Below are 14959 nucleotides of genomic sequence, written 5' to 3'. Positions count from 1 at the left end.
AAACAGATAAAACATTTTGAACAAACGCTTGCAACATTCATCTGAAACACTTGCAACATGTGCAACATCCTAATCTACTTTTTGCAACATTCATACGAAGCAACTTACAACATACCTCTGAAACATATGCTTACAACATGCGCTCTCAACGCAGCGCAACATCTCCATGCTGCTTGGGAGAATGGAGGCTCCTCGGCGTGTTGAGTTCACCGGAGGCAACGGCCCGCGGTGGACCGGCGGCGGTGGCTACGCGACACAGCAAGGAGACAGCGCCCACACAACTGGGAGAGGGAGCCAGATCCGCTAGGGAGCCACTCGTGCCGGCCCTGCCGCACTAGTCCACCCGTGATCGGGGCCGTCGGCGCCGTCATGTCAAGGGCCGCTCGGGCCTCCTCGTCGTAGCCAGCTCACGCCGAGGCCGCTACGCCATCGTGCTGAGACGTTTGCCCGCACCGAAGAGAGAGGGAGAGAGAGATGGAGTAGCGCTGGAGGCATGATACAGAGAAGCGATGGCTGATAAGTCACGCATGTGGACGCAAGCGTGCCAGGGTCAGGGTAAAGGCACGGCATGGGCCGGGTCCGTCCGCCCGGACGTTGTCATGCTATCGTTATCATTTAGCAACACATGAACTAGCTGAGAAGCAACACATGAACTAGCAGACAAATCAACACGCCAACAAACTTCCACAAGGATTCACCTATGATAAACATCAACTCTCCGCACGAATGGACAAGACCACACGCGCGATCCAGAGCCCAGAAACACCTAGAGCCAGCACACATGTTACAGTAGTAAAGAGTACCTTAATGGCGCTCAGACCAACGACAGAGCACCGCCGACGGTGCAAAAGGGTGCGGACGACGGCTCTGCTACCATGGCAGCCGACCGAACAGTGGCGGACAAGGTGGTGTCAAGCGCGGCGAACCTGGCGCAGCTCCTGCCGACTGGCTCGGTGGTGGCGTACCAGGCGCTGTCCCCGTCCTTTCACCAACCACGGGACGTGCCATCCCGTCAACAAGTGGCTCACGGCCACACTGGTCGCTGTCCTCGCCGCCTTCTCCCTCCTCCTCCTTCACCGACAGCGTCGTCGGCCGAGACAGCAGGCTCTACTACTGCATGGCGACGCCCCACGGGTTCAACGTCTTCAACTTCTCGGGCGAGCAGGAGGAGCGGGAGTGGGCGCTCGGCGAGATCCAGAAACTTCGCCTTCGGCCGCTGGACTACGTGCATGCCGTCGTCGCCGCCGTGGTGTTCCTCACCGTGGCCTTCAGCGACGCCGGCCTCCAGAGGTGCTTCTTCCCCAACGCTAGCAACAGCACCAGCGAGCTTCTCAAGAACCTGCCTCTAGGGATGGCGTTCCTATCAAGCTTTGTCTACATGATCTTCCCGACAAAACGGAAGGGCATTGGATACAGCGATACAACTCCTCGCAAAAAGGCATGAAGAAGCCAGTCACTCAAAAGTTCAGATCTGAAATCGGACATGTACATAGTTAGAAATGACACGATTTCCTTGCATGTATATAAATACATATTTTGTTATGTCATTCTTTTCCTATAATATGATAAGTAGGTGTACAAATTAAAGATGCAAGGAATGGAATATGTAACGACAAGATGGTCTGTGGAATATGTTTACTTGTGTTCTTCTAAATGAAAATGTGAACCACATGTCACGGCGAATCCATATTATAGGATTTGTCAAAAAGTTTGTAGTTGCTAATATCTTCTCTGCTGCAGCCCTTGGGGGCTTTGGAAACTAAGGAACGGTTTGTGTTTTCAGGAGGATATACTTGAAACGATTTGAAGTCATTGCTTCTGAAAATTGCGGTCATGGGTCAGGGCCGGGGTAGTTGGTACTCTGCCCACCGGACCACCATCCGAAGTTCAACTCTAAACTTGCCGAACTGAGAAGAATTGCAGCAAGCCCAGCAAGATTGACTTGCTGAATGCTGATGCAAGAGAAAACAGGGAGAAGCTTCTTATTTCTGAACACTACAAACTGGAAAGAACTTCCTGCCGACCAAAGCAGAAGAATTGTTGTCCACATCCTTCGAGGCTAGGGGTATCCTGGGAGATGTGAGCGAGGCTGGGTTCTGGTTTCGTGTAATGTTTCTAGTTGGGTTCTAAACTGTTTATGTTTTCTTTTCTAGACGGTAAGATGTGGTCCATCTATCTGGATGCTGTAAAACGTTTTTTGTCGTGGTTAAGGCAGGGACTTGGCCCTATAACTCTAAAAATATTATAGGATTTATTAGCTCCACTTATGAAGAGCTCGAGGTAGGGACTAAAGAGGATGCAGCGTGTTGCTGCCGAGGTCGCGGAACCACACGGCCACCATAGTGTAAGTGATCAAAATACTTAACAATAATGACAGACAACAGTCGAGAATACCTTTGCACAATCATGTAGATCCACTTTGTTGCCATCAACAGGCTCCAAGCTAAGCACCATTAAAGGCAGTTCGATTATCTAGTGAGGCACCATCATCTTCATGACAAACAACATATATTTCATAAGGCCTAACCTGAAACAACAGATCGTTAAAATAAATATAGGTAAGGCATGAAGCTGCAGATTAGTTAAGTGAGGCTGAGGTGAGGTGGTAAAAGGAAATGATTAAGCTAGAGAAGCCTCAATAGATTGACAAATAAAATAGATCATGTCCAGCATTCAGCAACAGTTGATTCTTTTAACACAACAAACTCCTGATGGTAGCTCACATATACAATAGTGCTTAGTGAATTTGACAGCGCTGTGAAATACCTTTTAGTTGATCCATCATCCCAACGACTTCAACCTCACTGTCATTAAAGCCAACTATATTCCAGGCTCTAGCACATAAAAAAGGCTAATATATTGCGAGCAGTACATTCACAACAATCATATGATATATTAGGTATAGATCATGATCAATTTCTGGCGAACTACACTAAAGACATTAATTTATTTCTTATGCAATATCCTCAGATATCCAGGTATCTCCATGTATGTTATTAACTATATATATAAGTTTTCTTCAAAGAAACTAAAAAAGGGCGTACCCAGTGCAGAGAGCTCCCGCTCTGTGCGGGGTCTGGGGAAGGGTGTTAGTGGCAACTGGCAAGCCTTACCCTCGCCCGTGCAATGCAAGGAGACTGCGACTCGAACCCGGGACCTTCCGGTCACAGGTGGTAAGACTCTACCGCTTGCACCAGACCCGCCCTTCTCTTCAAAGAAACTAAAATTACCAGAATTTTTTTGTTTCTCTGGCTTACATGATAGGGAGACATTACATTTCATGATTGTCCTGTGCTCTAATGGAGTAGCGAATAAGGAAGGTACAGATCAGTTACCATAGCATATTTGTACGAGTCCAAAATCTAAGATACAGGAGAGAAATGGCATCAAGTGAAATACACTACCTCGAGTTCCTGTTTATGAACTTCCTCCCTTGTAGTATCAGCCATTGGACTTCTGTGAACCTCAAAACTTAAAGCAGCAACAGCAACCTATGGTTAAACAGTTATAGCAGAGAGAGACAGCATATCCTTAGCTGAGAACTGCTCTAAATATATCCCTATGGGTAACTGCAGATGTAATAGCACATATGATTCATTAACTGCTCATTCAGCTCCCCCACTGCAAGTATCACAGCAGCATTGTTAATTCAGCCTCGTCGTCCTTAATGCTGCAGTGATGATCGCAGCGGCCAATCAAAAATCCAGGATGGACCTGCCTGCCACCGTGGAGTCTCTGGTCGGCCTACCAGCCACGACGTGGTGGGTCCGGCGGCAGGTGGAAGTGGTGGGTCCGGAGACTGCAGAGGCTGCGGCGGGATTGGAGATAGGAGTCGGCGATGGGAGTGAAGACCTTAGGCGGCAGAGGTGTGGAAGCCGCACTAGGAATGAGCTCCAGTGCCGTTGCCAAGCCATGGTCCCCACCACCATTTGCCAAACAGGACATCAGCAGCAGTACTCTTTAGATCAAGCAACATATCAGTTCAGAATAGTCCATCCAGAAAATCAAGCATGCATGTATATCTTGGAGTTCTTGTCATGGAAAGAAGATTTCCTACAAAATTGTACTGATAACACTATGTAGGATATGCTATCCTATGTTCAAATAAATCAATGAACAATAGAACATCACCAATAATCACCACAGGAGCATATTCCTTCCTCAAAGTGATGAAAGCGATTGATATCTCTAACGATGATTTCCCGTTGAACTATTTTAGATATAACCTTAAACACAGTATGGCAGTCCAAGCAGGAACGCAAATTCTTCATTATCCGTATTGGATGGCCAGAAGGTGTCATAGAAAGGCCATATGCTAAAGCCAGCCTCTCACTATGCACCCATAGCATGCGAGCTTTTTCTTCCTCGTCCACGTCATGCAACACTATGTTTATGTCTGGAACATAACCTTCTCTATTAGCCTTCAGGTTTAGCCATTCCAGCATTGCATTTATCAACCGCATATCTGGATGATCTGCTGATCCCACTGAAAAGGCATGAACTTCCCCCTTGATCTCAACCCAACTAAGACCAGCCTCTTTCTTTACACCTATGTTTCTCATTGATTTCCTCAAAAGAGCAACTTGATCCAAAATTCCGGCTGCAGCATACATATTTGACAGTAAGACATAGGTTGTCTCGTCGTGTGGTTCAATCTCAAGCACCTTCTCTGCAGAAAATCTTCCCAAAGCTACATTCTTATGGACTACACATGAGCTAAGCAAGGCTCGCCAAACCATAGGAGATGGTGTTGAAGGAATATCCCCAATAAACTTTAGAGCATCATTTAGACGGCCAGCACGTCCCAGAAGCCTAACAATGCAAGTGTAATGCTCCATAGATGGTTTGATTCTATGATCCATCGTCATAGAGTTAAACAGAGAGAGTCCTTCATTGACTAAGCCTGTGCTACCGCAGACGGACAGGAGAGCAACAAAGGTGACATCATTTGGCTTTATATCACTTTTATTCATCCTGTCGAAAAGTTCCAGAGCATCCGTGGCTCGTCCATGGAGAGCATATCCCGAGATTATGGCATTCCATGAGACTACATCACATTGTATTATAGATTCAAATACCTTCAGAGCGTCCCTAATGCATCCACACTTGGCATATGTATCAATCAGTGAATTGCAAACAATTGTGTCATTGTTGAATGTGGATTTCTCAATCAAGCTGTGAATTTGGACAGCATGTTTGATGGATGCTGTATTTGCACAAGCCCGGAGCACACTAGAGAATGTAACTTGAGTTGAGAGCATATGAGCAGCACGCATTTCCTGGAACACACTCAAAGCATCTTCTGCAAAACCAGACTGACAATAGCCAACAATAATTGTGTTCCAGCTCACCTCATTGGCATCCTGTAATGCCGACAAGATCTCAAGTGAATTTTCCATATTTCTGCATTTCGCATACAAATCCATGAGTGCATTGCCAACAAATAATTCAGACTCATAGCCTAACTTTATAACAAGGTTATGAATTTGCTCGCCCAGATCCAAAAAGGCGATATTAGCACAAGCCTGCAGAACACTGGACAAACTAAACTCATTTGGCACAACAGAAGACCACATCATTCTGAGGAACATCTCAAATGCCTGTTCATTCTGATAGCTCTGAGCATAACGGGAGATCAGAAAGCTCCAGAGTATGACATCGTCATGAGGAATAATCTCAAAAACAGTGCGGGCATCCTCAATGTCTCCACATTTGGCATACATATCAAGCAAGGCACCACCAACATGAGGTTCAGTATCATAAAGTGTTTTGACTGCGCAACCATGGATGCCCTTGCCTAGCACAGCAGATGACAGGCAAACTGCGGCCTTGAGCACACTGGTAAGCACAAAAGGGTTAGGCTTCGCACCTGCCATCCTCATTTTGGAGAAAGTATTAAGCGCATCCTCTGGAATGTCATTCTCAGAATAGCAAGAAACCATGGCCGTCCAAGTGACAGCATCCTTCCTGACGATCCCATCGAACACGCACCTCGCATGACACACTGCCCCACAAAGCGAGTAGGCATCAATCAGTGCTGTCCCCACAAAGGCGTTCCTGTCATAGCCCAACTTGCACGCACAGGCGTGGATGCCGCGGGCAAGCCCAGGAGCATCCATGGCGACCAGCACCTTCAGGATCGTGGTGAGCACGAAATGGTTCACCTCGTGGCCTTCCCTCTGCAGCCTTCGGAACAGCCCCGCGGCCTCCTCGAACTCCCCACGCAGAGCGTAGCCCTGCACGAGCGTGACGAAGGACACCATATTCCGCTCCGGCATTCCGTCGAACAGCCTACGCGCGGCGGCTAGTGGGCCGAGCTTCGCGTAGAGGTTGAGAAGGACGTTGGCGCAGAAGGTGTCCAGCTGCGCCACCCCTCCGCGCTGCACGACGCGCGCGTGCACGGCGCGGCCGGCGCGGGCGTCGCCACGAGCGATGCAGCGCTGCAGGAGCCTTGCGCACGCGTAGGAGTCGAGCTTGGGGAGCGCGAGCGACGCGAGCTCGTTGTCCAGCCACTGCAGCGCGGCGTTGGCAGCCAGGTTACGGCGGAGGGGGCCATTGGGTTGTGAAAAGGATGGCAGGAGGCGGCGGCAGCAGCTGGGGATCATCCGGCGGCAGCGGTGGAGCCAGGATTTTGAAGCGGGGCCTGAGGGAGCGGGATTCGGTGACTTCGCTTGGGTGGCCGTTCTGGCACAGGCGCTGGAGCGAGATTCGGTGACTTCGCTTGCCTGACCGTTCTGAATACGAGAAAATTTTCTCTTTTTTCATACCTGATTCGTATGGAATTCCTGCATTCTCAACAAATTTCTAAACACGGATAGTATTTTATATTCAGATAATTTTAGATATATATACTAAAACTTTACCAAATATCAATACCTTACATATTCGGTACATAATTGGCTATTACGTGTAATTTCATATTCAGGTGATTTTAGATACATATAAAATATTGTTATAAGAATATAATACCACATAAGATCAAAGTTTACATTCAATCAAGTCTAATACAAACTATGGGTATAAGTCCACAAGGATTGATTAAATTAAATAAAAGGCGTTGTCAACTAGGACCCGTTCGTTTCGCTGAAAAAACATGCGAAACACTGTTCCGGCTGATTTGTTGCGAGAGAAAAATACTGTTCCAGCTGAAAAAACAAGCTGAAAAAGACGGATTATAAGAGAAATGAACAGGGCCATAAATGTTGTAGCGAGGCTAAGTGAAATATCATCCACAGGCATCTTTGAGTGTGGCGTACTCCCTCTGTCCCATTTTAAATGACGTTTTGGCACTTTATTTGCATGTCCTGATTCACTCAACATTCTATGCATCTGGCCACGATCGATGTCCTGATTCAGGGAATAAATGTTGTACTTGGTGGCCATCTAAAACGTCATTTAAAATGGGATAGAGGGAGTAGTCCTTTCTATGCTTAGAACCTCTGTAGAGTCGTAGCTAGGTTCACTCCTTCTAACCGAAGGCCACTAGAATGTGTAGTCTATGATTAGCACCAAAAGCGTAAAGTGAAAAAGTAAGGAAAAGAGAGAGATATATAGTGATCCTAGTATATATTGTTGTGGTTTACAACCTTAGCGTACACGATTGATTAAAAGTAATATAATCATCTCGGCAATGAGGTCATGGCCAAGCCTCCTCCTAGACCTCATCCTACATGTTGCCTCTTCTCAATATAGTTTTAGCCTCTCATAGGCTTTAGCTCTAAACCACCACCTTAGTCAACATTCCATCTCAAGATCCTCATACATGTTAGCCACACGTACTTGTATTCATCAATCGCCAAAATCCTATCTTCACCACAATAGGGCCTAGATGCATTCAATGGCTAAAGAAAAAGAAAGTCATTCTGGTTTCTAAGTGCATCCTAACACCAAGTGACACTTAGAATCCATAAGATCCTTAGCTTTCATGATTATCCATTGCATTCATACTTTGAATCTGAAGTATGTGGACATGGCCATCAATGTGACCAACCAATATGAATAAATTGTGTAAAACACATATTGGTCTCAATAACTCGTGTTTAATTATCGATCAATAAAACCTAAATTGGTGTCTCGATGCACTCACTAGGAGCAAGAAGTTAGCAGAGGATAGGGTCCGTCTGTAAGGAAAATGACACCTAGCATATATGATTTTGGTCGTTGAATGACGACATGAACAAATGGATTAATTAATATAGTTTGCTAGTATATAATATTTTAGTTTATTTGGATGCAAGGATGGCTTGGACAAAGAAAACGTAAAGATCAAGTGATCAACACTTCAATGAAGACCAAGGGGTACTGTTGAAGAGCATAGAAGATATGCTACGAGTCTGAGACATCAAATAGAAGAAACCTAGGTGAGGCACCATTAGCAGTACAGGAGCTTCAGCATCCATTACGTTGACCTAGTTTTATTCTCCTTAAGGAAAATTGAACGTTAAATCTCGTATAATTTAATAGGGTTAGTACAACAGCAACTTGCATATATGCCAGTTTTAATCAATACTATTTAAACATTATCGACACACGACTCGAGGATGCAAAAGGGCGCACAATAATTGTTACACTATTACATAGCATATCACAACATGTAAACAATAAAAGAATGTTAGGTTATATATTAATAGGGTGAGACTTAATTACTTAAGATTTTGCTTTATTTGCTATATATTTTCTTTATTTTAAATTAAAAGACGTTTTAGCTTTTTCACTATTGTTGTATTGGAAGCCAAAACTATCGGCCATCGGCCCAGTGCGACCGAGGAATGAGGAGCAATGAACTGTTGGACCTAGAGCCACGAGGCCTAGGACGCCGGCGCTGTAGGCAGTCTAGGGCCTGCCATCGGCGCATCATCACCGGACAATCGGAACGATGGATCCATCATCCATGGTTGGCGGCTTTTTTTCTCAATCACGTAAAAGATTTGCGCATCTTTGTATTAAAGTAGAGAAAAAGTTTAATACAACACGCCTTAACGGCGCTCTAGGGGGTAAAAAAATTATTCGTGGACGCTCAGACCAACTCTAGTGTACTGAAATCTATGGTATTACATTGGAAACTGGTCAACACGAAAAAGAGGCGCCGGCTAGGAGGCCTATGCCTGCACAGCCGAGCGGCGGCGGCGCCGCTTGCGCGCACCCACGTCGCCGTTCGGCGGGAGCAGCTCACGAAGCGCCTCCATGTGACCAGGGTCATCACCGTAGATTTCTTCGTACGCCTTCATGGCCGACGTGGACGGAGTCAACGTCCCGCTGGTTTGTCCCAGGCGCTTTAAGACAAGGTGCTCGCTTCGCTTGGCCACCGGGATGTGGGACTGACTCTGCGCCACTATCCGCCTGCTCCTCTTGGGGAGCATGGTCGATGGGCGACTGTCGGGGCCGAATCATCTCCGGACAGCTCGAGGAGCGGCGGCTGCCTCACCATCGTGACTCGCTCCATGAAACCCTAGAGGCGACTATCGGCGGGGGTCGTGCATTGGATGTCATCCGTGGCATCCACGACCGTGTCGTCCTCTCCCGTAGCGGCAGCCCCGACCAGCTCTTGGTCAAGACACGCCTCGGCATCCAGCGCTCGTGCGAGCACGATCCATACACAGCCCTGCAACCAGCGGACAGCATGATTCCACTCACTCGCACCACACAGCGGCAGCTGGCGGAATCTGCAGCAAAAGGCGGCCGCCCACCAGCACAATATCCGTCCATCGCAGCGACGGGCACCAGCGTCCCCGAAAAACAGAACAGCCTTTGCGCTTTACAGGCAGCACGGACGGACGCTGCTCCGATCCACGGCTCTCCACCCACACACACTCACAGACACACCCCCCACGCTAAACGGAAAAGGTTAGCCGGAGTCCCGAATTCCCAAGGCCGGTAACGACTAGGGTAGGCGCGGCGCCGCCGCCGCGAGGCGAGCGTCGCAGTGGCTCGGACTGCCGGCGCTTTCGGCGCGATCGGACCCGGTCGTAATTAACTCGTACAGTAAGCCCCGGTCCCATCAGCCGCGGCCAACAACTGTGCCTAGCTCACTAGCTCCAACCAACGCAGGCCGGATAAACTAGAGGAGACCGGGCCAGCGCGGGAGGCCTCGCCATTGATCGGACGTCGATGTGCTGGGACCTGGGACTGGGGAGAAAATGTCGACGCGGTGCAACCGGACGGAGGAGGTGGCCGGCCGGGCGCCGGGTCGGGGGCTTGCGGCAGAAATAAAAGGTTCGTCGCAGGGCCCACTGACTGCGCTCGGACGGAATGAAGAAAATGGTACGGCCACAGGTTCGTGTCTAGCACTCTCCTGCAGTCCTGCTTCGTTGTTTTGACATGTTTGTGTGCTCGTAATGTGGGCGCGACTCCGACGTGTCATCCGGAAGGCATGATGCTTGTGATACGTTCAGCGGGGCATGGAACGGAGCAAGCGCTAATCATATCGTTGGCTGTGCTAATGCTACACGAACACAGGAAATGCACCTGATGAAGGCACAGATATGTACCGGTATCATACACCCTCTCAAAAGTCAAAAGCTCCTTTGTGCTTAACAAGTCATGAGTTTATCCGCACATTTAACTATATCTATATCCATCTCTACTCTATATGTATACCTAATAATAAAGAATAAAGCGTTTCTTAGGTCATTTTTTTTACTTTTTAACCACTTTATCTCTATGTCATCCGGACTTATGATCAGTGCTCATATGAGTTAGAAGAACTCGTATCTAGCGATGATAGTCCCATTCTAAGATGTGGCCAGAGTGTTATCCCGATTGAAATATTTGAACAGATGACACGACTACTATAAATTTTCGAGCCACAAGTCGCGTTTAGGTGCCCATGCAACAAGGCGTATGGTCTGTTTTCAACGGATGGCCACATTTGTTAGTTTGTGTCGGGTATCAGTATCAGGGATATCCGGAAGAAGGAAGCTAATGGCCGTGAACGCTAACTCCCTCGGATAGTCAAGAGCGTATCTTGGTCTCGCCCGGACCCAAGGGCCAGAGCCCCATCACGTTCGACCCCGAGGGCGCGGACTCCGCCTCGCCCGATCCCGAGGGCGCGGGCTCACCCTCGCCCGACGGAGGTCTGTACCGCCCCCAACCACTACGGGTCTGAAAGTATGAGTCCAGGGTCAAACTTCGGACGCCAGGAGGGGAGCAGGCGCTTCTTGACGTGACCTGATGCCACGACAGGCCATGTTTGAGGACGCACGTCGCCAACAGCATCGGGCGTGCCGGCGCTGTACTACCTACTCCCCGTACGGCCTCAGGCGGAGACGTCAACGAGCCATGCCGTCCGCTGGGACGGGATGGAGCGCCACGACCGGCTAACGACGCCCGTGTACGATGTCAGTGACGAACAGGGCCATGACGTGGAGCCGTCCCCGTCGTCATCTACAGGGCCGATGGGACCCACGTAAAGGAGAGGGAAGACGTTGCAATCCCGAAAGCCTTCCTCTCCTCATCTCTTTCTCTGTCTCTCCGATGTAACCTACATCTTCCCCTTCATCTATAAAAGGGGAAGTAGGGCACCCCACGGAGGGGGCATGCCCACACATCTAACATGTCTAAGTAGCTAGAGGCTTAGGCACTCGATAGTCGACAAAAAGCTCAACCAGACTTACTTTTTTCACCAGAGACTTGGGACCTTCTCCCTCTCTCGCCTGTTTGTAACCCCACTACAAACCAAGTGCCGGTAACACGAGCAGTAGCAGACTGAACGTAGGGACGTTCTGCCCGAACTAGTATAAATCATTGTATCCTCCAAGCACAGCCATCCGGGGCAGATGCGCAACCTAGAAATTTACTAGCCGGTGATTCAAAACATCGACAGTTGGCGTACCAGGTAGGGGCCTTTTGCACGTCTCGTCGTCCACAATAGGCCACGGATGGCTAGCCATGGCATTAGCTAGGTCCCGGGCGCGCACGTGCGCTTCTGGAGCCTAGACTTCATCGTCGCCACAGAGGGAGAGCTGGCGCGGGCTCCTGCCCCCATCCAACTTCCTCGCTCCACCGGCCTTGACGCAACCGTCGAAGCCTTCGAGGAGCTACATCTATGCATACTAGAGGCCCGTGTCCCTAGGAGCGACCAGCTCCTCGGCTTTGATTATGGGAGGCTAGAGCGTCAACTCGATGCCTTCCTGGGACCCTGACCATCCTAGGAAGATGTACGCTCCCTCACCTTCTCCTTCACCAACGTCATGACGCAGCTTGCCGGAGGGGAGCCGCTCTCCCCGGAATATCTCACTCAAGACGCCCCAACAATGTTCCCATTCGATCTGCGCAATGCCACGAGCACCGTTGGTCACCTCGCAGTAGAGCACATGAGCCCGCCTCCCATGGATGACGAATTCATGGGAATGGCCGATTACGTCGCGGAGTCTTTCCATGACCTTCTCGTGGGAGATTTAGAGTCGATATCCGACTTTGATTCTAGTAGGGGGAGCCATCACCCCTTGTGAGAATGTTTTATGGTAGGTACCTGAAAGGTCCTTGTATGGTTTTGGTAATTGAGTGACAACCTAGGTGGACTAATTGTGTTTATGTGAGATACACAGGTGATTAGTCCACAGGTACATATGTATGAGCAACATATGCCATGAAGGTGAAAATGGCATGGAGATGTTGCAAAGCTCACACATGTGATGATGAAGGAGCTCATTGCACATGAGACATGACATTGAGTCATGTGATCAAGGTGGAGAAGATCAAGACAAGACTTGGCTTGATGGACCGGTTGCAAGCGTGAAGGGTAAGTCGGAGGCTTTGGAGCGATGGACCGCGTGGCGGTGAAGCTTGAGCAAGACTTGGCGCCGATGGACGAAGGCAACGGTGAAAAGCAAGTGAAGTCAAGATCGATGAACCAATATGATCACGTGATGATATGAAGTGGATCATATCATTGTCGATCATGTTGGTGCATGTGTTGCATCAACATTGGAGGAGATGGAATGGAATGCGCAAGGCAAAGGTATAACCTAGGGCATTTCATTTCACCGGTCATAGGTGTGTAGAGAAGTTTGTGACCGGGTTTAGGATAGATGGCCGTACTATCAAGAGGGGCAAACTTATTTGCATATCGGTCATCTAGTGCCACTCGAGTGATCTAACTTTGCATCGTCGCTAGCATTGAGTGGCGTGGCAAGTTGAGTGGCTAATCCTTTGAAAAATGATTGTGAAAATGCTAACACACATACACATAGCGGTGTACACTTGGTGGTGTTGGCACATTTCCAAAGGAGATGAAGTTGGAGTTGATGTGGATCAACTCGTCGATGGAACAGAGGTGAGAAGGGTTCGAAACTCCACCGGTGGAGTGTCCGCCTGTAGAGTGCGGACAGTCTGATGGTGCCACCGGCACCCTGTTCCGAAAAGATAGGGTCTCACAGAGTGGACCGGACACTGGTCAAGTAGTGACCGGACGCTGGGTTCCAGCGTCCGGTCAGTAGTGCTTGTCAGCGAGCAGGCGTCGGTCATCGACCGGACGCTGGTGCTAGAAGTGACCGGACGCTGACTGTGTGCATCTGGTCAGGGTGACGTGTGGTGACGCAGGCAGAGCAGAAAGGCTAGAGAGTGATCGGACGCTGGTGCTGCGTCCGATCGTGATCGACCGGACGTGTCCGGTCATGTCTGGTACCTTACTGGAAACGACCGGACGCTGGGGTTGCTGCGTCCGGTCAGTTCAAGCTGCTGCGTCCGGTCGACTAATGACCGTTGAGATTGGGCAAACAGTATTTGAAGCAGGGGACACGTGGCATGCATCGCACGACCAGACGCTGAGGTCCAGCGTCCGATCGATCGGACTAGAGCGTCCGGTCGTCCTGACTTTTGCCCAGTGAAGGGGTAACGACTCTATTTGTTCGTGGGGTTATAAATAGAAGCCATGGTCGGCCTTGGGCCGGTAGCTGAGCACACTAGAGCCTTGGTGGCTTGTGTAGTAGTGCTTGGGAGCCCTCCATCTCACATATACTTGATAGTGATCATTCGATTGTGTGAGAGAGCGATTCTAGTGCGACTGCATCGTGAGGTTGCATCGAGTGGCACTAGGTGATCAAGTTGCAAGCCGGTGGTGCTTGTTACTCTTGGAGGTTGCCACCTCCTAGATGGCTTGGTGGTGGTCTTCGTTGAAGCCCACAAGAAGCTTGTGCGGTGCTCCGGAGAAGAGCTTTGTGAGGGGCATTGTGCTCGCCCCGTGGGAGCCGCAAAGAGCAACTCTAGTTGAGCATGTCATTGAGCTACCCTTACTTTGGGGTAGGTTCTTGTGGTGCCCGACGTGCGGGCTTGGCAGGTGATGCCAATTAGCCGTCGAACCACCAAGTGAGCGGTCAACACAACAGGGACGTAGCGTGTTAGCAAACATGTGAACCTCAGGAGAAAAATCACCGTGTCAACCTTGTTCTTCCCGTTGGTTTGCATCCTCATTACACAAGCTTGTAATTACTTTCATATACATTATGCTTGTGTAGTTGCTCTTGTAATTAGTTAGCTTGTGTAGCTTACTAGTTACCTTCTTGCTTATGTAGCATAGAAGTAGCTCCCTTGCGTGGCTAATTTGGTTTGTGTAACCTTGTTAGTCACTTTGCTTAGTTTGTGTAGCTAAGTATTTGCGCTCTCTAATTTGGCATTGGTTGCCTTGTTATTGAGCATTGCTAGTGAGCATTAGGTGGCTTTGTGCTTTTGCTTACTAGCATGTGTAGGAGCTCCCTTGTTGCTTAAAGTACTAGTGGCATAGGTTTGTGTGACCTTGCTCCTAGAATTGGTTAGGTGAACTCTAGCTAGCCCGACACCTTTGTTGCTTGATTAGTATCTTTGGAAGGTGCTAAAGAACATAGATAGGGGGGGTGTAGTCTTGGCTAGACCGATTGTTTTAATTCCGCACTTGTTTCGGTTAGCCAACGCGATTAATTTTAGAAAAGACTATTCACCCCCCTCTAGTCCGCCATCTCAACCCTATAGTACCCCTGAAGGACGC

General features: G+C 49.0%; 1 protein-coding gene and 1 pseudogene across 2 annotated transcripts; one reads left to right on the top strand and one right to left on the bottom strand.

The window, feature by feature from the left end:
• Positions 1 to 641: 641 nt before the first annotated feature.
• LOC136528722 (protein DMP5-like) lies at positions 642 to 2370 on the top strand (annotated as a pseudogene).
• LOC136528721 (putative pentatricopeptide repeat-containing protein At5g13230, mitochondrial) lies at positions 1339 to 6676 on the bottom strand. 2 transcript variants are annotated; one of them, XM_066521696.1, is made up of 3 exons: positions 3405 to 6676; positions 2395 to 2527; positions 1339 to 1471 (listed from the first exon to the last, which is right to left on the bottom strand). In XM_066521696.1, the coding sequence occupies exon 1, from the start codon at positions 6603 to 6605 to the stop codon at positions 4128 to 4130; it is 2478 nt and encodes an 825-aa protein (XP_066377793.1). In that variant the 5' UTR covers positions 6606 to 6676; the 3' UTR covers positions 1339 to 1471; positions 2395 to 2527; positions 3405 to 4127. The 2 variants fall into 2 exon arrangements, with proteins under 2 accessions (XP_066377793.1, XP_066377794.1); XM_066521697.1 differs by having other exon boundaries at positions 2395 to 2522.
• Positions 6677 to 14959: the final 8283 nt, after the last annotated feature.

Source organism: Miscanthus floridulus, chromosome 19 (genome assembly GCF_019320115.1).
Source record: "Miscanthus floridulus cultivar M001 chromosome 19, ASM1932011v1, whole genome shotgun sequence".
NCBI classification, from domain to species: Eukaryota; Viridiplantae; Streptophyta; class Magnoliopsida; order Poales; family Poaceae; genus Miscanthus; species Miscanthus floridulus.
This window is presented reverse-complemented; position numbering and strand designations above follow the sequence as displayed.

Excerpts from the sequence above, each read along its gene's own strand:
- LOC136528721 (XM_066521696.1), bottom strand. The coding sequence starts at position 6,605 with ATGATCCCCAGCTGCTGCCGCCGCCTCCTGCCATCCTTTTCACAACCC.